This window comes from Phyllostomus discolor, chromosome 4 (genome assembly GCF_004126475.2).
Source record: "Phyllostomus discolor isolate MPI-MPIP mPhyDis1 chromosome 4, mPhyDis1.pri.v3, whole genome shotgun sequence".
Taxonomy (NCBI): domain Eukaryota; kingdom Metazoa; phylum Chordata; class Mammalia; order Chiroptera; family Phyllostomidae; genus Phyllostomus; species Phyllostomus discolor.
The window spans coordinates 59,926,175-59,952,451 of NC_040906.2; the positions used below are offsets into that span (position 1 = coordinate 59,926,175).

General features: G+C 36.6%; 1 protein-coding gene and 1 long non-coding RNA gene across 14 annotated transcripts in view; one reads left to right on the forward strand and one right to left on the reverse strand.

Moving 5' to 3' along the window:
* SLC4A10 (solute carrier family 4 member 10) overlaps window positions 1-26,277 on the reverse strand; it is a 277,108-nt gene that overhangs the window by 59,135 nt on the left and 191,696 nt on the right. For all 13 annotated transcript variants that reach the window (XR_003684369.2, XR_003684370.2, XM_028508732.2 and 10 more), the window contains 5 exons: window positions 22,191-22,337; window positions 9,111-9,211; window positions 5,899-6,073; window positions 5,181-5,314; window positions 4,535-4,780 (listed from right to left, as the gene is read on the reverse strand). Coding sequence is in view for 11 of the 13 variants with exons in the window: in XM_028508732.2 (XP_028364533.1) it covers window positions 4,535-4,780; window positions 5,181-5,314; window positions 5,899-6,073; window positions 9,111-9,211; window positions 22,191-22,337 (803 nt within the window). In the remaining 2 variants the exon portion in view is untranslated. The remainder of the gene's footprint in view (window positions 1-4,534; window positions 4,781-5,180; window positions 5,315-5,898; window positions 6,074-9,110; window positions 9,212-22,190; window positions 22,338-26,277) is intronic.
* On the forward strand, window positions 907-9,018 carry LOC118500095. The gene is made up of 2 exons (XR_004902625.1): window positions 907-1,039; window positions 8,413-9,018. It is a non-coding gene; the product is annotated as an uncharacterized LOC118500095 (long non-coding RNA).

Consider the following 26,277-nt stretch of genomic DNA (forward strand, 5'->3'; position numbering starts at 1 on the left):
ATAGTAATCAAAACAGCATAGTGTTGGCATAAAAACAGACACATAGATCAATTGAATGGAATAAGAGCCCATAAATAAATCCATACCTATATGGTCAATTAACATTTGACAAAGGAAGCAAGAACATACAGTTGGGTAAAGACAGTCTGTTCAATGAATGGTGCTAAGAAAATTGGACAGATACAGGCAAAAAATGAAACTAGACCACCTTGGTATATCATATACAAGAATAAACTTAAAAAGAGATTAAAGACTTAACTGTAAGCCTTAAAACCATAAAAATCCTAAAAGAAAATATAGGCAGTATATTTCTCAAACATTTCTCTAGTAATATTTTTTTCTGATATAACTCCTCAGGCAAATGAAATAAACAAACAATAAAACAAACAAAGAAACATAACCAAATGGGACTACATAAAACTAAAAAAGTTTTTGCATAGCAAAGGAAACCATCAACAAAATGAATATACCACCTACCAAATAAAAGAAGATATTTACCAATGATACATCCAATAAGGGGTTAATATCCAAAATTTATAAAGTATTCATATAACTTAACATAAAATAAATAAACAATCCAATTTAAAAAGTGGGCACAGGATCTGAATAGACGCTTCTCCAAAGAGGACATACAAATGGCCAATAGATATGAAAAGGTGTTCAACATCATTAATCATCAAAGAAATGCAAATTAAAACAACAATGAGATATCACCTCATACCTGTCAGAATGGCTACCATCAATAAATCAACAAACAAGTGTTGGCAAGGATGTGGAGAAAGGGGAACCTTTTGCACTGTTAGTAGGAATGCAGATTGGTGCAGACACTGTGGAAAACAGTATGGAGTTTCCTCAAAAAATTAAAAACAAGACTTCTTTATTACCCAGTGATTCCACTTCTGGATATACAAGGTCTGTCCAGAAAAAGTCCAGCCATTGTCACTATAACAAGAACAGTTTGTGCGATATCGATATGAATGGAGCCAAGGACAGTGGATGGGAACGTGCATGCATGAACAATGATAACTTCACTGTACCAGTCAGGGGGTGTAGTAGACACTGATGAGTGAGCATGTGTACTGTGTGACTGTGGCATTAAAAATTACTGAGCAGCCCTGGCTGGCGTAGCTCAGTGGATTGAGCGCAGGCTGTGAACCAAAGTGTCATGGGTTTGATTCCCAGTCAGGGTACATGCCTTGGTTGTAGGCCATGACCCCCAGCAACCGCATATTGATGTTTCTCTCTCTCTCTCTCTCTTTCTCCCTCCCTTCTCTCTCTAAAAATAAATGAATAAAATCTTTAAAAAAAAATTACTGAGCAAGTAGAGCAATGACTCTGTATCAAATTTTGCATTAGACTTGAATATTCCTCCACAGAAACTATTTGGGTGATTCAGAAGGCCTTAGCTATTGGCAACTGCTGATTGGCAGCTTCATCACCACATCATGCCTGCTCAGGCATCACATCTCATGAAGAGATGTTTGGCAAAATGTCAAATCACCCAGGTGACTCAGCCCCCCTACAGCCCAGATTTGGCACCCTGAAACTTCTGGGTTTTCCCAAAACTGAAATCGCCTTTGAAAGGGAAGAGATTTCAGACTGTCAATGAGATTCCGGAAAATATGACGGGGCAGCTGATGGTGATTTGAATTGTGTGAGGTCCCAAGGTGCCTACTTTGAAGGGGACTGAGGCATCAGTGTCCTGTGTACAATGTTTCCTGTATCTTGTATCTTCTTTAGTAAACATCTCTATTTTTCATATTTATATGGCTGGATACTTCCTGGACAGCCTCATCTATCTGAAGAAACCCAAAACACTAATTTGAAAAGATATATGCACCCTTATGTTCAGTGCAGCACTATTTTACAAAGCCACTATATAGACACTACCCAAGTAACCATCAATATATATGTGAATTAAAAAGTGGTGGTACATATATGCAATGGAATATTACTTGGCCATCAAGAAGAATGAAATCTTACAATTTGAAATAGCACGGGTGGACCTAGAGAGTATTATGCTAAGTGAAATTACTCAGAGAAAGACAAATACTATACAATTTTACTTATATGTGAACTTTAAAGAACAAAATAAACAAAACAAAACAAAATAGAAACACTCATAGATATCCAGAACAGACTGATGGTGCCAGAGGAGAGGGGGTTGAGGGTATGGATAAAAAATGGTGAAAGGATTAAGAAGTACAAGTTGGTTACAGAAAAGTCACAGGAATGTACAGCACAGCAGAGGAAATATGGTCAATAACATTATAATAACTATGTATGGTGTTGGATGGGTAGTTGAAATATCAGGGGAATTAGTTTGTAGAGGATATAATTGTCTAACCACTATGCAGTATGCCTGTAACTAATATAAAATAATATTAAATGTAAACTGTAATTGAAAAATAAAGTTTAATAAGTAATTAAAGAAATAGATAAATAAAATTGTATTACTTTCAGTTCTATCATTGCATCTTTCTTAACAAAATTATAACATTGCACTATTTTGGTCTAATTTCAATAATTTTAACTTCCTCTAATAACAAAGAAAGATAATAAATCTTCAAAACATTTGAGACCATATTTAAGCAGCTAATAAAAACATTGGTGGTTAAGGCAGAGGTTATAACTGTCTCATAAAGAACTCATAAAGAATATATTGCTTCAAATATTTGCTATATAAAAATGTATATACAAATGTGACAAAAAATTCAAAAATCAAAGAAAGGACTTATATTGGGTTGGCCAAAAATTTGTTTGGATTTTCTCCATAAGATGGCTCCAGTAGCACATAGTTGTCTTTAACTTAATTTAAAACAATTTTGTTAGACTGTATTGTGACAGCTGTCATATCAGCAGGCATTTTTTTTAGATTTTATTTATTTATTTTTAGAGAGGGAAGGGAAGGGGAGAGAGAGAAATAGAGAGAGACACACACACACACACACGCACACACACACACACACACACACATCAATGTGCAGTTGCTCGGGGCCGTGGCCTGCAACCCAGGCTTGTGCCCTGACTGGGAATTGAACCTGTGATGCCTGGTTCGCAGCTCGCACTCAATCCACTGAGCTACGCCAGCCAGGGCAGGCATTTAAAAAAAAAAAAAAAAAACTTATCAAAATTGGTGAATTTTTGTGTAGCCATTTTAATATTGAAGATGGAAGAAAATATGTAACATTTCGGGATATTATATTTTATTATTTCAAGAAAGGAAAAAATATAACTGAAACGCAAAAGAAGATTTGTGCAGTGTATGGAGAAGGTGCTGTGACTGAACATGTCAAAGTGGTTTGCCAAGTTTCAGGCTGGAGATTTCACACAGCATGGTGGGGGAGACCACTCGAAGCTGATAGTGATCAAATTGAGACATAATTGAGAACAATGATGTTATACCACATGGGAGACAGCCGACATACTCAAAACATCCAAATCAATAAAGCTATTGGTGAAAATTTAAAATATCTCTTGTTTTATGGAAAAAAAACATACAGATTTTTTGGCTAACCCAATATAATGTCCACACACAGTATAAAATACAGCCTTTGAGAAATTCTAAACTATTGGCATTCTAAAATTAGAAAGGGCAATAGGTCCGATCCCATTTTTAATCTTAAACTGTATATTAACTACAACAGGCAATATCTGAGTACTTCCATCATAAATGTCATAAGTTCTAAAAGCAATATTATATTTTTTTAAATTGGGGTTATTTTGGCTAATACAATTACATGGGTTTAAGGTATATAATTCTATAACACATCATCTGTATATTGTATGGTGTGTTCATAACCCCAAGTCATGTCTCTTTCCATCATATTTCAATTCAGTGATTTTTGTTTAGGTTTTTATCATTTTCAAACACCAGTCTAATACAATTTAGACCCAATGAATCTCTTCTACCTCATTACTCTAAATCTGAAATCTTATATTTTCACTGTTTCCTTTGGATTATACTAAATTTAAAGGGCCCTGAGCCCTGGTTGATATGGCTCAGTGGACTGAGAATTGGCCTATGAATCAAAAGGTCACTCGTCTGGTTCCCAGTCAAAGCACATGCCTGGGTTGTGGGCCAGGTCCCCAGTGGGGAGTGTGTGAGAGGCAACCAATCGATGTTTCTTTTCCTCCCTTCCTTTCTCCCTAAAATGAAATAAAAATAAAATCTATTTAAAAATTTTTTAAGAAAATGCCCTGAAACAACCAAAATTGTATATATTTTGCAAAAAATAAAATGCCTATATAGCAAGATTGACCTTGGTTCACTATCTACTTACTAGGGAATTCTTGACAAGTAGAATCCCCAAAAGCTGTTCTTGGCAGAGTTGTTACACTGAGAACTCAAGTGTCAAGATGAGTGGCTCACTAGGTGACTTTCAAAATCCTGTTCAATTCTGAGTGTCCAGGATTTAGGTTATGAATCAATTTAAGGCACTCTATCTGCTGAGTAAGTTCCTCATATTTCTTATAACAACAGCAATATTTGTAAAAAGAAAAGCTCACAGCCAACAGGGGAAATGGTACTTACGAGTACTGTGTCAGCAGTTCCAAATCATTATGCATGTTGATTGGATATGCTTCACTGAGTTCAAACAACTTCTCTAGGGCTTCATAAATGAAAATGATGCAAATAAGAGAAGCAAAAGCTTCTTCAGTAAACCGAGTGATATAGCAAACAAGGGAGCTTGCATCCGTGGCCACAAGTATGATACATAGAGTTGCAGTCCAAAGTCCAATACTAGCTCTTAAAGACAGGTATGACAGCCCATATTCTCTAGGAGGAGAAAAAGAATAGTAGAAAGAAGGTCATTTAACAGCTTGCTACCATTTGAAACAGATGGAAATAAGTCTAATTCATGAAGTGCAAGTAAATAAGCTTCACATCCCCTGAATATCTAAACTCATGACTTTGTCTAAAGGGAGCATTTAAGGGGATAAAACTAACAGGGGTTCTCAGGGTTGAGAACTGAATATAATTTTTTACAAACAATTACAAAACATTATACACAAATCTTTTCCCTTTTTCTTCATTTTCATGGAGAGACAAAAATGGCAAATGCAATCAAATCAGCCACTTCACCTCTCCCAGCAGACTGCAAATGTGATGTTGGGAGAACTATAAATACAGTAGAGAAACAGAAAGGGGCTAGGGGCCAAAAGTACATAACACTTACTTGCAAAACTTAAACAAAATCTTTTCAAACACCAAAACTGGTCCTGTACTGCCTAATATGGTAAGAGGCTGTCCACCAAAGAGAGAATAGGCTATCCCAGTCATGGATGCTCCAAAGAGAGATTCGATTGCACTCTGTGTAGAGATATAAATTATGTCATTATCTAAGTTGTACAGGCAACCATTATAACTAGGGAGAAATGCTTAAAATACATGGGGATATTCTTTTTCTTTTGTTTTGAAAAGCCTAGCAACTTTGGGCAAGATGTGGGATAAGAGAATAAAAAAATGAGGCAGGCAGTCAGCAGAAAATAAATGACAGTGAATAGGGATGTGTCTTCTCCATCTTCCTTATCTTGCTTTTCTTTTGCTTACTAAAAGTTTATGTATTTTCTGAAAGAGAATGGACAGAAGCACGGCCTATATAAATAGGCTATAGACCTCATGTGAGGGAAGAACCACAGCCTAAAACTAGCCTAGGATTGGGGGCCAGAGATGAAATGAGAAGCTTCTGTAAGACTCAGATTTAATTGTTATGTGATAGTCCACTCACAGATCACCAGGTCTACCAGGCATCCAGGAAATTCACATGATGTTATCTGCCAGACCATATATCAAATATATCCTCATAAAGGAATCCAAAATAAATGCTCACTTATCTAACTACGAATCTCAAAAACTGATGATTTTCAAACTTCAGAGAAAAGTGTAATACATACTATACGACCTTCAGTGGCTTCTCCCAGCAGTCCTCCAAATGTGATGACAGGAGACATACACGCGCAGTAGAGAAATAGAAAAGATGCTAAGCACTGCAGGCTGAAAGCATCTCTGAAGTCACTCCAGAAGTATGGAGCTTTTCTTTTGATATCTAAAATAAGTCCCCCAAAAATCCTAAGACAGGGGGGAAACACAATAGTGAAATCCAAATATAAAAAACATACAAATCAAAATGCTCATTATCTTTGTTGCCAGGTCACAGTATAGGTTTTCCATCAGCTGAGATGAGACCCAATATTAATTAACCTGCTACAATGTATTATCATGGTTTACAGGGATGGCTTTTCACCTCTGTATCCTCAGTTCCTAACCAAATGTGTCAACAACCAAAAAAATCCCAGGTTCTCTCAAACAAGGTTCATCAACTGATGAACCTTGAAGAGCTGTTCATCAACTTTCAAATGAGATTTAGAATTACTGTAATTTCTGTGCCATTTCTACATCTACTTACTCCTGAACACAGGCCTACTATCGCAATTGTTGGCAGTATTTTCTAATTATTTGCATTGTATTTAATAAGCATAGATGAAAGTGATGGAGGGAGGGTAAACTGGCTTTTTTATATTCCAATAGTGAACATAAGCCTATAGAAAAAAAAAAAAAAACAGTGTTTAACCAAGACTCCAGTTACCTACTCTCTCTGCCAAAAAATAGAAATAAAAAATAAACAAATGAAAACCTTTACCAGATACTGTTTCAACAGGCATCAAAATGACCTTTGAGTGAGACAGACAGGCCCACAGTTGTCTTCAATGTCAGGTAAAGGCAACTAACTAGGAGGAGAACTTATAACTATCAATTTGAACTGATTATTGCCTAAATATATCCCAGTATCTGTCATTCACAAGACAATAATGACTTTACTTGGTATAAATTCATTTTTTTTTCAAATTTATCCAAACCACCATGAAACACTGGAAAGAGGATTAGCAGCAGGGAGGGGAGGAAATAGTATTAAACTGTGAAATGCTGCCTAAAATTTGAGGACTAAAATGTTTTTGGTCTATTAGGAATAAGAACATTAATGAAGAGATATTCTCATTCTTTGAATGTTTAATAATACCATACAGATGTAACATTTGACTATGAAAAGCTCTCTATGCTTCATCAAATAAAAACCCCGTGTTAAAATGAATGCGACTATGGTTAAGTTCCTACATGGAGGTTAAAAAAGTACCTATTTTATGTTCCCATACACTGCTGGTATGCTGAATATACTTAAATTATAGGACAATATTAAACTTTTATTATTTATTTTCTAAATAGGAATATTCATTTGCAATCTAACAGTCACTTCCAAAATGACTGTTCTCTTGAGAAATATATTTACTTTGCCTTATAAATATACATCTTCAGTATAACTAAAAATTTTGAATATTATTTTTAATTTCCCTGAACTGACATGCACATAATAGTACCATAATAGTAACTTTCTCACTATTATGTGATTGATAGAATCATTTTGTTTTCCTAGTGACTTCTTCCATCAAAGGGACATGGAGTAGAAAAGGTTAAGAGGGTAAATTTTCAATTGGAAAAATGAAAAGGACATTTGAAACTCAGAAACTCTTGCAGAGAACCTGTGAAATTCACACACACACACACACACACACACACACACACACACATACATACACACACCATCTTAAGTTCCTCTACCTGCGTTATATAAAACATATGCATTTTTTTATTTTGGGGATCATTTTGGAATGATCCATTAACTTGTCAAAGTCACAATTCAAAGTAGATTTAGTCTACTAGTCTATTTAATCATTCATTTATGATTTATATCCCACCTAATCCCCAAAAGAATTTGAGGTGGTTATAAACTATTCATTAGTAGTTAATATTCATAGGCTTGATAGCACTTTCTATTAGAACATTGTACGTATTAGACCATACATTAGTCTAAATAGTTCTTGTATTACTGTGTAATCGTGTGCTTTTAGCGGCAAAAATCTAAATCCGGAAGTGGGAGGTCATTACAGAGAACAGTGCAAGAGCAGCCCAGATCAGATGTACACCAGGAACTCCGGGAGAGCAGGTGAGTAATGGATACTTCAAGCCATGTCAGCAACAGAATCTGTGGAAGAACTCTGGAGAAGCGAAGATACCGGATATTGGTGACCTGGGAGGATTTAGGAAGCAGTAAGGAAAAGTGAACTTCGAAAAAAAGTCTAGCTATGTGGCGTGTTACACCTGAGAGAGAGAAAACTATTACCACCAAAAATAAAAAGACAGCATTTGAAAATATGAAAGCAAACAGAAGGAGTAACAATGCTTCTATTAAAGGGAAAAGGAAAAAATTGTTTGAACCATCTCAAATAGGTATGCAGCCTGAGGAAGACATTAAAGAACATTTCCTCAGAGACAAACATAGATAAAAAGAAAGAACAGAGGAGAATTAAAATGCACAGAGTTGTCAGAAACCAGGAAGTCAGTTTAGAAAACAGAGTGGAAACAGTACAAGAAATGGCCTTGAGGGAAAGGGAGTACCAATCCTGCAAAGCCTTTGCAATTGCCTTCAATTATAATGGAGGCTGTGTGCACACATTCTCTGAAGAGAGACCCACCCAAGGGTTTCTGATTTTCTGCTCACACATTGCTTGGAGAGAGACAAGCTGTCAAAAAACCATAAAGAACCATTTTAAGAAATAAATTGAAGCTTTCATCTCGTCAAAAATGTGTGATTAGAAAAATAAATTGTATAGCTCTTTCAAATTACAATCATAAAAATAAAAAATACTGTTATATACATCCTACTTGCATGTAATGACATAGGGTCTACAAGACTGAGTTCCTGGTATTTATTTTTATTTCCATCTTGAACTTGAAGCTTTCAATGAGCTCTTTGGAAGAGACAACTGACAGTTTTCTTATTCATTCTAAGAATCTGTGAATGTATTTTATGCACAGCAAAATAAAAGACTGGGTAAGATAATATGGAATGGTGTAGACACTGTTCTGACTAAATAATAATGACAATTATTATTATGTAACTACAGAGAAATAATATTAATTGGCATTATTACTCCCAAAGAACAGGTATTCAAAGTGTTAAAAAAATTAGACCTCAAAACAGCAATTCCTGACACACAAGAATAGTATGTCATGTGGTTTTCAAAGTCACATACATGTACCTTTCACTGACCTTCCTGTTCGTTGGAGTTCAGGTCCACTGTGTCCTCCATGGGGCTCTGCTTCCCCGTGAGCTGCTGTTCCATTTGGTACAGCAGGAAGCTTCCTCTTCTCCTGTTGGAAGTGTGCTCGTTTTTGTTTGTAATACCAGATGCTAGTTTTAAATAACAAAACCAAAAATTTTCCCTTGAGGCAATATGCAGCGTAGCTAAGAACTCCAGCAAGTTAACTAGTTTCCCAAAGTTTCATGCCCATTAATTTGACTGTGAGAATTAAATGGGGTTTTGGACATTCATTTATTCTTTCATCTAATAGTTATTGAGTGCAGAGTGTGTGCCATTTATTATTATGGATGCTAGAAATATTCAAAGGTGAGCAAGAAAAGCATTCCATTAGTGAAGACAAGCAATTAACCTATAACATCAGGTAGAGATAGCTATGAAAAAAATGAAGTTCGACAAGGGGACAGAGTGACCAGGGCTGGGGTGGGTTGGGGTGAGGAGGTGGTAGATATGGTAGTGTAATATGCCTGGCATAGCCAACTGTTTGATAAACACTAACTATTATCATTAGCTATTTTTTAACTGCATTTCTCTCTTAGGTTCTAGGTGATATCTTCCTACCCAAGGAATTATTTATAACATTGTCCTTTCTGACTCATAGAGATCCTAAAGACTATCGCAAAAAGGAGCTTCTAACTGAATCAACGCCAAATTAACTGAGGTTTATACAAGTGCCGTTTTCCCATAACTCTGGTCCACCTCCTTTTGTCATGGAGAGAGATTTTTGAAAATCATAAAAATTCTATCTATTGGTAATCTTAGAGCACACCAATGTATTCAAAAGTGCCTAAAAATAATTAAAAAAATTAAATGTGCAGGAGAACCACGCGTCTTTAGCAGGGTGGAGACTCCCGCATCCCAGAGAGAGGGAACCACGTGGCAGCCCTGGAGAAGAGAACCATGTGGCCTGGCAGAGTGGGGCCCCCGCAGCTTTAGAAGGGGGAACCACCACCTGGTTTTAGCAGAGGTCCTGGTGACTCAGCCGAGGGTGCCGGGAACCCAGGGAGGTCTCCCAGTCGAGAGGGAGTACTAGCTGAGAAGAACCAGAGGACTACCTAAGCCATGGACTTCTATTTCCTTTCCTGAGATACGTGGTTGCTCATGTAAGAAGGTTTAATCGTGGGCACTCGGGATCTAAGATGGCGTCAGAGTAGGAAGGAGCAGATTTGCCTTTCCTCTGCTCAGGGGAGAAAATCCTGATCGATCTATGGAGTAGAAAGGCAAGCAACCAACATATTTCAGCATTTTTGAAAACAGAGGACCAAGGATTGTGGCAGAACCGAAAGAACAAAGAACGGATCCTAAGGGGAGTGCTGCAACAAGAAGAACCAGCTTCAACACAACCTGCCCTCACCAGCACAACAAAATACAGAAGGTGGTGGACAGAGTGACCCACATTTAACCAGCTGGCGGGAAGGAACCACCAAAGAAAGACTCAACAACTATCAAAACCCAAAGGCAAACACAAAGCCAACTTAAACGACAGCCCAAGACCAGTGAGCTTGGGGGGTCAAGGAAACAGCACCACTGAAACTCACTGCTATTCTACTAAAGAAGTTCACATCATAAACCCAGGGAGCCAGAAGAGATCAATATAAGAAGCTGAGGCGAACAAGAAGAGTCTCACAAACAATGGGAAGACAAAGAAATAATCCCCAAATGAAAGGAAAGGAGGAAGCCTCAAAAAGAATGCTAAATGAAATAGAGGCAATTCAACTATCAGATATTGAATTCAAAGCACTGATTGTCAGGAAGCTCAATGAGCTCACAATGAGCTACGAGAAACTACAGGGAAGCTACAATGAACTCAATGAAAACTACATCAGCATAAAAAAGGAAATAGAAACTCTCAACAAGGGCCAAGAGGAAATGAAGAATAAAATTTCTGAACTGAAGAACACAGTAGAAGGAATGAAAAGCAGGATCGATGAAGCAGAAGATCAGATCAGCGAGCTAGAGGACAAAGTAGAAGAAAACACACAGAAAGAGCAAGAAAAGGAAAAGAAGCTCAGAAAAAATGAAGAGGGATTAAGAGAAATGCAAGACAATATGAAACGTAATAATATCTGTATAATAGGGATACCAGAAGGAGAAGAAGAAGAACAAGGGGTAGAAAACCTAGCTGAACAAGTGATGATGGAAAACTTCCCTAATTTGATGAGACAAAAAGTCACACAAATACAGGAAACACAGAGAGTCCCAATCAAGAGGAACCCAAAGAGGCCCACCTCAAGACACATCATAATTAAAATGGCAAAATTTCAAGACAAAGAGAGAATCTTAAAGGCAGCAAGGGAGAAAAAGGAAGTAACATACAAGGGGGCCCCAATAAGGCTAACAGCTGACTTCTCAATGGAAACACTCCAAGCCAGAAGAGAATGGCAAGAAATAATCCAAGTAATGAGAACCAGAGGCCTGCAACCACGACTACTTTACCCAGCAAGGCTCTCAATTAAGATAGAAGGCCAAATAAGAAGCTTCTCAGACAAAAGAAGTCTAAAAGAATACACCTCCACTAAACCAGCTCTGCAAGAGATACTGAAGGGACTGCTTTAAGGAAAGAAAGGAAAAGAGAGAGTGAGAGAGGATCACATGTACATAAAAGGCAATGAATAAGTACCTATCAATAATAACCTTAAATGTAAATGGATTAAATGCCCCAATCAAAACACATAGAATAGCTAAATGGATAAGAAAAAATGACCTACATATATGCTGTTTACAAGAGACCCACCTCAGGATAAAAGATCTGCACAGGTTGAAAGTGAAGGGCTGGAAACAAATTTTCCAAGCAAATGGACAGGAAAAAAAGCCGGGGTAGCAATACTCATATCTGACAAAATAGACTTCCAAAGAAGGTCCATAAAGAGAGACCCAGAAGGTCATTTCATAATATTCAAGGGAAGAATTCACCAAGAAGACATAAATATTGTAAATATATATGCACCCAACATAGGAGCACCCAAATACATAAAGAAAATCTTAGAGGACTTCAAGAAAGATATGGACAGCAACACAATTATTGTGGGGGATTTTAACACCCCACTATCAAAAATGGACAGATCTTCCAAACAAAATACCAACAAAGATATTGTGGCATTGAACAATACCCTAGACGAAATGGGCTTTACTGATATTTACAGAACCCTCCATCCCAAAGAAGCTAAATACACATTTTTTTCGAATGTACATGGAACATTTTCAAAGACTGACCACATGATAGGACACAAAACAAGCCTCAACAATTTCAAAAAAATTGAAATCATACCAAGCAATTTCTCGGATCACAAGGGACTGAAACTAGAAACCAAGCCCAAGGAAAAAAACCCAAAACACTCAAATTCATGGAGATTAAACAGCATGCTATTAAACAATGAATGGGTCAAGAATGATATTAGGGAAGAAATCAAACGGTTTTTGGAAACAAATGAAAACGAACTCACAACAACCCAAAACTTATGGGACACAGCCAAGGCTGTCCTGAGAGGGAAGTTCATAGCGATACAGGCCCACCTAAAAAAGTTAGAAACATTTCAAACAAACAACCTAACCCTACGTCTACAAGAACTCAAGGAACAACAACAAAGACAGCCCAGAGCAAGCAGAAGGAAGGAAATAACCAAGATCAGAGCAGAATTAAATGACATAGAGACTAAAAGCACAATTCTAAAGATCAATGAATCCAAGAGTTGGTTCTTTGAAAAGATAAACAAAATCGACAAGCCTTTAAGCAGACTCATCAAGAAAAAAAGAGAGAAAACCCAAATAAACACAATCAGAAATGAAAGAGGAGAGATTACAACAGATACCACAGAAATACAAAGGATTGTAACAAATTACTACAAAGAGCTGTATGCCAAGAAATTTGAAAACCTAGATGAAATGGACAAATTTCTAGAAAAATATAACTTCCCAAAACTCAATAAAATGGAAGCAGAAAGCCTGAACAAACCAATAACAGCAAAAGAAATTGAAGCAGTAATCCAAAAACTCCCAACACACAAAAGCCCTGGACCAGATGGTTTCACAGGAGAATTCTACAAAGCACTTAAGGAAGAACTAACACCTATCCTTCACAGATTATTTCAAAAAAATCCAAAAAGATGGAAGACTCCCAAACTCTTTTTATGAGGCCAACATCATCTTAATTCCAAAACCAGATAAAGACACAACAAAGAAAGAAAACTACAGGCCAATATCGCTGATGAACATTGACGCTAAAAACCTCAACAAGATTCTGGCAAACCGCATCCAACAGTACATTAAGAAGATCATACACCATGACCAAGTGGGATTCATTCCAGGGATGCAAGGATGGTACAATATTCGCAAATCAGTAAATGTAATACATCACATAAACAAAAGCAAAGACAAAAACCACATGATCATATCAATAGATGCAGAAAAAGCATTTGATAAGGTACAGCACCCATTTATGATAAAAACACTCAGTAAAGTGGGAATAGAGGGAGCATTCCTCAACATAATAAAGGCCATATATGAGAAACCTACAGCCAACATTATACTCAATGGGCAAAAATTAAAATCTTTTCCACTAAGAACAGGAACAAGACAAGGATGTCCACTTTCACACTTCTATTCAATATAGTACTGGCAGTTCTAGCCACAGCAATCAGACAAGAAAAAGAAATAAAAGGAATCCAAATCGGAAAGGAGGAAACAAAACTGTCACTGTTTGCAGATGACATGATAGTGTACATAGAAAATCCTATAGACTCCACCAAAAAACTGCTTGACCTAATAAATGAATTTGGTAAAACAGCGGGATACAAAGTCAATATCCAGAAATCAAAGGCATTTCTGTACACCAACAATGAAACAGCAGAAGCAGAAATCAAGAAAAAGATCCCACTTGAAATAGCAAAAAGAAAAATAAAATACCTAGGAATAAACCTAACCAAAGAGGTAAAAGACCTGTATTCAGAAAACTACATAACACTGAGGAGAGAAATCAAGGAAGACACAAACAAATGGAAACATATACCGTGTTCATGGATTGGAAGAATTAATATCATTAAAATGTCCATACGACCAAAAGCAATTTACACATTCAATGCAATACCTATTAAAGTACCAATGGCATATTTCACAGACATAGAACAAACACTTCAACAATTTATATGGAACCATAAATGACCCCGAATAGCTGCTGCAATTTTGAGAAAGAAGAGTAAAGTAGGAGGAATCACAATACCTGACACTAAACTATACTACAAGGCCACTGTAATGAAAACAGCCTGGTACTGGCATAAAAACAGGCACATAGACCAATGGAACAGAACAGAGAGCCCAGAAATAAACCCAAGCCTCTACGGTCAATTAATATTTGACAAAGGAAGCAGCAACATAAAATGGAATAAAAATAGCCTCTTCAACAAATGGTGTTGGGAGAACTGGACAGCTACGTGCAAAAAAATGAAACTCGAGCACCAACTTACACCTTATACAAAAATAGATTCAAGGTGGATAAAAGACTTAAATATAAAGTGTGACACCATTAAAGTCCTAGAAGAGAACATAGGTAGGAAAATCTCAGATATTTCACGCAGAAACTTTTTTACTGACTTGTCTCCTAGAACAAGGGACATAAAGGAAAGAATAAACAAATCGGACCTCATCAAAATTAAAAGCTTTTGCACAGCTAAGGAAAACAGTATCAAAATAAAAAGAGAACCAACTGTATGGGAAAACATATTTGCCAATGATACCTCAGACAAGGGTTTAATCTCCAAAATATATAAAGAACTTACACGACTCTACTCTAAGAAGACAAGGAACCCAATTAAAAAATGGGATAAGGACTTGAACAGACACTTCTCCAAGGAGGACATACAGAAAATCCAAAGACACATGAAGCCATGCTCAATATCGCTAGCCATCAGAGAGATGCAGATTAAAACCACAATGAGATACCACTTCACACCAGTCAGAATGGCCATCATAAACAAAGCAACAAACAACAAGTGTTGGAGAGGATGTGGAGAAACGGGGTCCCTAGTGCACTGTTGGTGGGACTGCAGACTGGTACAACCATTATGGAAAGCAGTTTGGAACTTCCTCAGAAAACTAAAAATGGATCTGCCTTTTGACCCAGCAATTCCATTGCTGGGACTCTATCCTAAGAACACTAAAACACCAATACAAAAGAACCTTTGCACCCCGATGTTCATAGCAGCACAATTTACAATAGCTAGGTGCTGGAAGCAACCTAGATGCCCATCAGTAAATGAATGGATCAAAAAACTATGGTACATTTACACAATGGAATTCTATGCAGCAGAAAGAAAGAAGGAGCTCATACCCTTTGCAACAGCATGGATGGAGCTGGAAAGCATTATGCTAAGTGAAACAAGCCAGGCAGTGAAAGACAGATACCACATGATATCACCTTTAACAGGAATCTAAACAACAAAACAAAACAAAAAAAACTAGCAAAATATAACCAAAGACACTGAAATAGGGGATAGTCTGACAGTGGCCAGAGGGGAGAGAAGAGGGAATTTCAGGGGGGAATGGGTAGGGATTACAGGAACAAATTTGGAGGACAGATGGACAAAAACTAGGAGTGGGGGGTAATGGGGGGAAGGGGGGAGTGTTGGGTGGGTGGGCTGGAATGGGAGTGGGGGGAGAAAACTGTACTTGAACAATGATTAAAATAAAAAAAAAATCATGGGCAAAAAAAAAATTAAATGTGCAATTATAATTTTACTTGACTGTCATTTTAAAATAATATAAACATATAAATGTGTTTTTCATGTTTATTGTAAACATGAAGAACAAAAGTGAATTATCAAAGGATCTTATGTACAATAGGACATTTTCCTCATGTTTTGAACCTGTACATTTATTAGCCATTTCAACAGTCCGAGAGTATCATGATGGTACCTTGAAGTGGGATATGAACAATGGGTACATAAAATAGTACAGATTTAGCCCTGGCTGGCATAGCTCAGTGGATTGAACTCGGGCTGTGAACCAAAGTGTCACAGGTTCGATTCCCAGTCAGGGCACATGCCTAGGTTGCAGGCCATGGCCCCCAGCAACCACACATTGATGTTTCTCTCTTCTCTCTCTCTCTCTCTCTCTCTATCTCTCTCTCTCTCTCTCTCCCCCTCCCTTCCCTCTCTAAAAATAAATAAATAACATCTTTAAAAAAATAGTACAGATTTAAAACATGAGAAAAATAGGCTTTAAAATGCACAAAATATAAGAAAGTTTATTGTTTAATATTTTTACAATTTTCCAGGAATATGATTAGATACAATGAACTGAAGTGAAATAAAGGATTTCTGTGAATTAATAAAAAAATTACCTTTGTACGTAAGTAATTAGCATATAGTAAATGACTATAAAAGTGACCATCAGAATGTTCACTAACCAATCACTTAAGGAAAAAACATTACTTAGCTTCCTCAAGTCTTAGAAAGCAAGTGATATTATTGGCTCTTCTGGGGAATTATCCATTAATGGATTAGTTAACTCATTGTTTTACAGTGGGAAAGGCTATACATTGATAAGGCAAATGATAAACCATGAGGATATTTGACAGTCAAAAGAATCTGTTTCTTCAAGAAGTGTTCATTTTATAGTAAAGGGGAAAAAATTTTGAAAAGAGAAGTTTGTATGAATATAGTGCCAGTGAATGCTCTGAAGAATAATATAGAAAATATTTTTGTTCAGAAACACACATATTTTGATACTTCAAAACAAATCAATTGTTGAGTAGATATTTGACCACTCAGATTTTTATTAATTCAATCAACAGACACTTAATTGAGAGTCAATTTGTGTCAGGTACTAGGCCCCACCACTGTGAACAGTGGACAAATCAGGTCTGTGGAGTTCACATTCTAATGGGGAAGGCAAATAATAAACAAATAAGTACATTAATTCTAAGGTACTTTGGAACGATTAAAAGCTATGGAAAAATAAAATTTAGAGCAGAGTAGGGGTGGTGTTGAGGTACAGGATAGGCAGTGGGGAGGAGGGAGTGGCAATTATAAATACAGTGGTCAGGCAGGATCAGTGAGAAAATGTCATTTGAGAAAAATTTGAGGGAGTCAGGAAATTATCCATGACAATAACTGGGGGATATTCAAGCAGAAAGAATAGCCAGTGGGATAGTCTTAAGGCAGGAGTGTGGCTGAAGGGTTTAAAGAACAAGAAGCGAGGAGGCCAATATGGTTGGAGAGGAGTGAACAAAGAGGGAAGTGGTAGGAGATGACTTCTGAGAAGTAAAGGGAGACAAGATTGTATAGGTTTAAGAGACCCTTGTAAGTGTCTGGCTTTTATTCTCAGTGAAATGAGGAACTTGTGCAGGGGTTTGAAGACAAGAGCAGCATGAGCTAACTTGGAGTTAGGCTGGCGACTGTGTTGAGAACATGTTCTAGGGGCCAAGGGTAGAAACAAAACCAGTTAGAAGGCAATTTCAGTAATCCAAGAGTATTATGATGGTACCTTGAAACAGGATGGTAGCAGTAACATTAGTGAGAAATTGTATAATTCTAGATAAATGTTGAAGGCAATGCCAAGAGTATTTTCTGGCAGAAGAGAAGTCAAGTATAAGAGAAAATAATAAATGTTTTTGGCTTGATCAACTGTAAACCTGGAATTAGTACAGTTGTAAGTGTAGAGTTAGTCTTACCAAGATAAGATGGTACAGATAGAATATATTTTAAGAAAAGATCGGTTTCTTATTTACTTCAGGAAGCATTATATTGACTTTTCCTACATAAACTGCAAAGATGTATATAGGACAGAAAGTCGACAGTTTACCATTCAGTTCAAACTTAGAACATGTTAAGTTTTAGATATCTAAAAGACATCCAAGTGGAGACGCAGAATAAGCATTTGCATAAATAATTTTCAAGTTCAAGGAGAAAACTAAATTTGAGAGAGAATTTAAGGCTATGAAAACTGGAAGATATTACCAAGAGGATGAGTACAGGTAGTAGAGATAATCATGACTAAGGACTGAGTCCTGTATCACTTTGCCATAAAGAAATCAGAGACAAGAGAGGGAACCAGAAAAGAAGACTGGGAAGGTGTGATACCAAGGTACAACGAGGAAAACTTAGAGTGTGGTGCTTTGGAGCCAAGAAACAATAGCAAGGAGTTATCAATGCTGTCAAATGCTGCTGATTGATAAGCTAAATAAAATGCAGATTGAGAATTAACCATGGAACTTTGTATTGTAGAGATCTTTGCTAACTTTTATGTAAGTAATTTTAGCGAAGTGATTGATGTAGTCAAAAGACTTATTTGATTAGGTTTAAGAGAGAATTGGAGGAGAGGAATTAGAAGCAGGTAGTACAGAGAACTTTCCAGTGGCATCTGGTTGCAGTGGAAGCAATACTCACAATTCCTTTTTAAGACACAAAAATTAGCAATGTTGTATGCTAACAAAAATGATATAACACAGAACAAAAAAAAAACTGATGACACGGGGGAGAAAAAAGAGAATTGGTGTATGATAATGTTTGAGTTGGTGTGAAGAGATGGGGTCTAGTGCACTGGTAGAAGGCTGACTTTGGATAATTCATCAGTAGTATTATACAGGAGGCAGATGGGTAGGGGTGGTGGTGGGAGTCTGGAAATTCTTTTAATTATTTCATATTCCTTAGGGAAATAGAAAGCAAGTCAACATCTGAGAGTGAAGGTCAGAAAGGATATGATGAGGGTTTGAGGAGAGAAAACAGGTGTGAAATGTCATCTAGAGAGAATGATTGGACTAAGGTAGTCGATGAACTTGCAACACTAAGAGCTCACTTGAGGTAGGTGGTCAAGAATTATGTGAGATCAGCCAGTGTAATTATGTGTGTTCTTTCAGCCACATTCAGCTGTAACAATGCAGGTAAGACTAAAAAGTTGAATTCACACAGGGTTGTAGTTTTGACAAGCAAGTAAATGGCATGAAAGAAACAAAGAAGTTGAGAGTATACAAAAGGGAGTGATTATAATGACTGATACAAGTTATAATGATATATCTAGGGTCATTATTGAGGTGACTGGTTATTCTCTTAACTGAAAGGAAAAGTATTTGAAAGTCCTTTTTTATACATTTCAAAAGAATAAAAACCATGGAAAGTAGTCCATGGGGGGGGGGGGAGTATTATTTGAACAAGTATGAAGTAAGAATGCTTAATATATTTGAATTCATTTTGCTCCATCTAAAAAAAGAAAACAGTTTCATTGTATGTTACAACATACATTAAAAATGTTCATCTTGTACAGAAGCATACAGCCTACATCTAATTCAAACTCAGCATAAACTGTGCTAATATGATAGCCATTAGAAACAAGTGGCTATTTAAATTTAAGTTAAAGTTTAAAATTCACTTCCTCAGTTGCAGCAGGCACAATTCTAGTGATTAGTAGTGGCTTGGCTTATTATATATCATAAACATAGAAAAGCTCTGTTCTTGCAGAAAGTTCTTTTGGACATGCTGATATAGAACGTCAATACACACAGGTTAGAGCATCTGTTCAAGGTTGTACAAAAATAGATAATAGCAGAACACACGTGTCATGATTCTTAACTCAATGTTCTTTCTACCACTACTTTCCAATATCCAGAATCCCATAAATTCTGGTAGAGATTAATAAAAATAATTTTAAAAAATACAGAGCCCCCATGCTTCAACTTGCCTCAATAACATCATTCCTCAAAGTCAAGGTGTTTTCAAAAATGCTTGTCTTCAGTTTTAATGTTTGAAAAACTAATTGATATTAAAAAGTGATTTTTAAAGTCTCAGTCTCAATATATTGATATCGTCATTAAATTTTCCAAATAAAATCAATTAAAGAGTTTCTTAGTACTTCAGGAAGCATTACATTTCTTTTTCTACTATTGTAAGTGCAACGATGTATGTATACAAGCACAAAAATAAGACAATGCATAAGCCTTAAAATTACTCATTAAGCAACTTCTTTTTTTAAAAAAAAGATTTTATTTATTTTAGAGAGGGAAAGGGAAGGAGAAAGAGAGGGAGAGAAATATCCATGTGTGGTTGCCTCTCACACACCCTCTGCTGGTGATCTGGCCCAAAACCCAGGCAAGTGCCCTGTCTGGGAATCGAACCAGCAACCCTTCAGCTTGCAGGTCTTCACTCAATCCACTGAGTCACACCAGCCAGGGCCTTAAGCAACTTCTTTAATTTTAGTAGTGGATCAATTGAAAGTATGTGGCTGTACTTACAGAATTACAAAATTATAATTGCCAAGAAAAGAAAATTATCTTTAATGCTACAAAATGACTTCAGAATGAAAATACAGACATAAGACAAATATCAGCTTAGTTTCCTTAAATTGATAGTGGGATTAAGATGACTTTTTAAAACACTCATGTCTGAGTGGTGTACCTGTTCATTTGCCCACCTCTGGCTAACCGGAAGAACGTCTCTATCCCAGGGTGGGCTAATTAGGCCACCTATTACTGCAACTAGTGTAGTAAAGTCAGACCAGGCTGGACTCCGTAGGGACGAGAGCCAAAGACAAGGCTGAGTAGATGACAACTAGGACAGTTGTAGGAAGCAGATTCAGTAGAAACAGAGGTGACATTATGAGTGGGCATAACAAACCTTTGGTCGTGAGTCTTAACAAAGTCACGCCCCCAATGAAGTAACCCTAACTAATTACAACACTCTTTGTTTCCATTTTTCTGGATTCTATATATAATGAGTACATGCACATTAGATCTTTATAGGCAGAATTTTTATAATTTTTATACCATGTACTCACACAAAAGTAATATAAACATACAAATTTTAATTAAAATGTTTCCCAATCATTAAGATGATTAGAAATAACAAGGAATTTTCTGTGTAATATGACTAAGGCATGCCTTTGAATTTTCCTAATACATGCTAACTTCAAAGCGATGCATCAGAATACAGGAAGACAGTAATGGGCTTTTTCTTAACTATATTTTATATCTTCATTTGAATTTAATTTTCCTCCAGTATAATATGTTTTAAGGTGGGTCTAAAGTTTTTCCAGGCATAAAGGACTGTTTGATTTAGTAGCATATCATCCATACACCAAATTTCTGTGAGGTATGTTGGATAAAATCAGGAAGACTTTGTAACTCCATGCCCCTGCCTTTAAAGGTTAGTTTCTAGTACCAGTTCTGAAGTGGAGAGAAGGGGGATTCCTAACACCAACAGGCAATGCTCCAGACACCAGCTGGGTGTCCTACAATTCAACTCTATTTGGACACTATCTCCCCAGAGATAGCATCAGGTACCACAGGTTGAAGGCTCAGTCCTGCTAGACAGCCCCCTCACCCCCACTTCAGATGCCAGTTGCAATCTCAGGTTGTTAACTGAGCTTCTGACTGACTTGGGAATCAGAGGTTCCCAAGACCCTCTCTTTGGGCTTCAACCAATTTGCTAGAGTGGCTCACAGAATTCGAAGAAACATTTTACGTACTAGGACACCAGTTTATTGTAAAAGGATATAACTCAGGAACAGCAGGTGTTAGGGATGTGTAAGACAAGGTATAGGGAAAGGGTAAGGAGCTTCCTGTCCTCTCCTCTCCTCTCCGGGTGCATGACGTCCCTCAACCTCCATGTGTTTCACAGTCTTGAAGCTCTCCAAACCCTGTCTCTTTGGGGTTTTATGCAGGCTTCATTCATAGCCATGACTGACTAAACTTCTGGCCATTGGTGATTGAACTAAATCTCCCACCCATGTCCCTTTCCTGGAGGTGGGCTAACCCATGGTTGGTTTCACTAGCAATCAGCCCCCATCTTAAGTGAGTTCCAAAAGCCACCTCCTTAACATAACAAAAGACACTTTTGATGCTTTCATCACAGGAAATTCCAAAGATTTTAGGAACTCTGTGCTAGAAGCAGGAAGAACTCCAAATTTGTATTTCTTATTATACAGCACAATATCACAGAGATTATAATTTAAATCACTTGAATCCTGTTGATAGGTTGTAGTATTTTGGTAGATGTTTGTAAAAGACAAAAATTATGGAATTTTCGAGTATTTTCAAATATACATACCTGGGAAGGAACATTTTTTGGAGGCTCTATACGAATGCTTGGATCCCATTCTCCAGGAGGGAGAACAGTAACCTGATCCAGAAATTCATCAATTCCTGAAACTAAGTCATTACGATCTTTAGCTTTGTAAGCAACATCATGAAACACCTATAGAAGGAAAAGAAATATCATTAATAGACTTTTTAAAAAATTGTAAAATCTTAATGTGTTCAGTGTTTTCATTTCCTCGTCATCTCACATGTGATTATACAATTTGAAGAAACAGAAGTTTTTATGAATGCCCAAAGATATATATTTTTTCTTGGAGTGCTAGAATGAACGTTGGAATTTCTGGAGGCAAGAATAAGGAAAAGGGCAAGGAGGATGGAAGTGAAGAGACCAAAATTCTGCCACCCTAAAGCTGCTTTTGAAGAGATATTGATTTTCAACTATTTATTGAGAAACAAAAGACTCACAAAGAACCTTTGATCTCTCCCCCTTCCAGCCCAAGAGATTCAAAGGGAGAAACCTGCTTCAGGAAGATCTTAGAATGCAGCCTTAGCCTGATTTGAATTAAGTATGGTAAACAAGAGGGCAGATGCCAGTTTGCTAGATGCCCTCTGTGTCCCACTGTTTCTGAGTCACACCTAGCAAGGGTTTTCCTGCCTGGTGTGTTTCACGCTTCTTCAACTACCTGTAAATGGCCCATTCTCACTTCTGAAATCTAATACCCTGTTCCCACGAGTCCTGTTCTCTGTACAAAATGTCTTAGATACCCAATTTTGCCTCACTCTCTTTGGAATTTTCTGCCTGTGTGAATTCCCCACATGCATGTATTAAACTTTGATTTTCTACTGTTAATGTGTCTCTGTTAATGTGGTTATTGGCCCAGCCTACAAGACTTAGAAGGTGGGAGGAAAAGTATTATTATTTTTTTTAGCTCTCACAGAAGGAAGCTCATTAAAATAGAATTAATGATTCAAGCTCAGCAAAGGTTATTTATGTATAGTAAATCAAACTTTCTGAAAGATGCCCTTGCTTAAAAATAGAGATGCAAATTTATAGAATATATTAGAAATTTTAGCAATATTTACACCCTGGCATACATAAATTAATTTAAAAGGTTAATTTTTTAAAATCATTAAGTAATAATAAGGTTATAAAATAGGGTTTTCTGATATATATCCATACAGTTTGGAAAGTATATTTCCACTCAAAGTATGAGCTACATTTACACACACACACACACACACACACACACACCCTGTGGTAGTCATTTTAGCTACGGACAGATAACACAGGTCTTCTAGAGACAGAGTAGGAGTGCAGCCCTTGCTTTCTTCCATATTAGGGTCAGGTATGCTCTATTTAGGTGTATATGTGTCACTTTCCAATGGAAGTTATGAGCCCCAGTTGGGATTTATCACATAGCCTTTTGTCTGCCATAGTGACTGAGAAAACAGGTCAAGCTGAAGCTTCTATGAGCCTGAATGGCTATAATTAGCAGAGCCTCTCTGCTAGTTTGTGATGGACACAGAGCACAACAGAAATAAATCTTGGCTGTCATAAGCCACAGAGATTTCAGTTGGTTATTCTAGTAGGATCCTTAATCTCTTAAGTATGAATAACATGTTTAATATATAAAAAGTAGGTAAAATAAAAATAAATGGGAAAAGTTAGTTTATACTAAATATAATATAAATATTTATGACATTTTCTGTATTCCAGATAATATGAAATTTAACAAACATTTGAGATTTGGGACTAATGTATTATTCTTTATGCTAATCTATATTACATTAACCAAATGCCCCAAACTTTACAGGAAAATTTTACTTTCATATACTCCTTTCTATTTTTAGATCATTTGTTTTAGTGAGTGGTTTGACATTCTAAACTGCTAAAGAAGTGATAATGATTTTCAAAGACTTTGTCTTTACCTTCCAACTAAGAACATTTCACACACACACAAATCGCTGGTATAATAAATACACACTCCTTTCCTAGGAAAATATAAAGACATCAAAGATGTATTAATGGTTTAGTTATATTTTGAGAAAGAGAATTTTTAAATATGAAAACACAGATTTTTCCTGTCATAAACCACTGAGTTTATGGCTCAGAATAGCTGTCCTCTTCTAAAGATCTTTATATGGCCAGGAGACCTAACCTGAACTTTTAAGAATTGCAAATGTTTTTAATCCGAATCAGAGTTAAATTGCTCTACTCTTTATCTGCTAATTGCTATTCTCTTGAAATGTTTCTTGATTTAATCTCATTTAATTTAAAAGATGCTCCAAGAGATCACATGATCTTATACCTGCTTTAGACAGATGAACATCCAAATTCATCCAGAATAGATGATTCTTTATTATTTCAAAGCTCCTCAAAGACGTGTATATATAGATATACATACATACATATGACATACATATACATATATATATCACAGTTTGATTTTATAATAAAAATTTTACTTATTATTATTTCCCTATCATTTTCCCCAATAGCTTAATTACTTTAAATTGTTCTTCTCCCTTCTGTTTGTCTAGCTATCCTAACATCCTGATTTCAATATACATCTGACTTCTTGAGAAGCCTTCTCTGATCCACTCTCAAAGATTAGACATCTCGTTAATACTCCCCTGACACCTTGTCCTTTTTCTTGACAGCTTTCTCTGTAATTATAATTACTCATTACAATTGCTAATTATTTAATTAGTTGTCTAATGCCTTTTTTCCTAATAAACATAAGCTCTGAACATTCATTCAATAAATATTTATCAAAGTATTTATGTGCTAGGGATAGAGCAGTGAACGAAACCAACAAAAATCCATTCCCTCATGTAGCTTACATTTTAGAGGGAGCGGGGAAATAAAAAATAAGCAATATAAGTATATAGTTTGTTGGATGGTGAAAGAAAGTGTATGGAGAAAAATAAAGCAGAAGAGAAGAATAACGGTATGACGGGGATGCTGCAATTTTAAATGAGTTGAGGGAAATCCTCAATGAATAGACATTTCAGCAAAATCCTTAAGTAGTTAAGGATGCAAGACATGTAGCTATCAGAAGCAAGAGCTTTCCAGGCAGAGAGAATAGCTGGTGCAAAAATTCTCAGGTAAGAGAACACATGTCATATTTGAGAAATAGCAAGGAGGCCAGTTCCTTAAGGAGGAGTGAGCTAGAGGGAGAGTAACAGGAGATGAGTTGGAGAGGTAAGGTAGAAGAGGCAGAAATACATCCTGTAAGGCTTTGTAGATTATTATAAGAACTTTGACTTTACTCTGAATAAAATGGGAAGCCATTAGGGGGTCTTGAGCAAAATACTGACTGTGCTAACTTCGGGGTTGAGAACAGAATATATGGTGCAAGGGCAAAGATAACAACTAGGAGTCCATGGCAACAACAGAGTAATAATGGGGATAGACCAGGTGATACGAGTGAAAGCCAGGTGATAACAGTTCGGAAAGGGAGAAGCAGTAGCATTCTGGAAATACTGTGAAACTAGACCCAAGAAGGTTTACTGATTAATTAGATTTGGGTGTGAAAGAAATAGAAGGGTCAAGGATGCCTTCATGGTTGTTCCATGAGGCCAGCAAACATGCCTTTAATTTCCACCACTTTATCTTCAATGAACAGTAGACAATAAATATGTATTTGTCACAATAACATGAAATATGCACTAATATTATCATTCCCAGTTCAAAGATGAGGAAATTGAGGCAGAGAGAGTTGAAGTTAACTTGCCCAAGCTCGTACAACTAGGAAGTGTCTTCCCTTTTTTCTTTACTTTCCTTCCTCCTCCCTTCCTTTCTCTTCTTCTTAAAAGATAGGAGATTTGGAACATCTTTGTCAGGTAATAAAAATGATATAGTAGAGTGGGAGAAACTGATAACATAGGAGCCAGAGTGGATAATTAAGGAGCAAATTTCTCCTCAATGCAGTGGGAGGGAAGAAGGAAGGATCCAGAAAAGAAGACTGAGAAAAAGCACCAGTGAAGTAGGAAAAAACAAATGAGAAAACAAACAAACACACAGCAAATGTGTTTGTTTTGTTCCTTCAAGTCTGCTTTTACTATTTTTGGACCTCTGTTCCATACATTGCTTA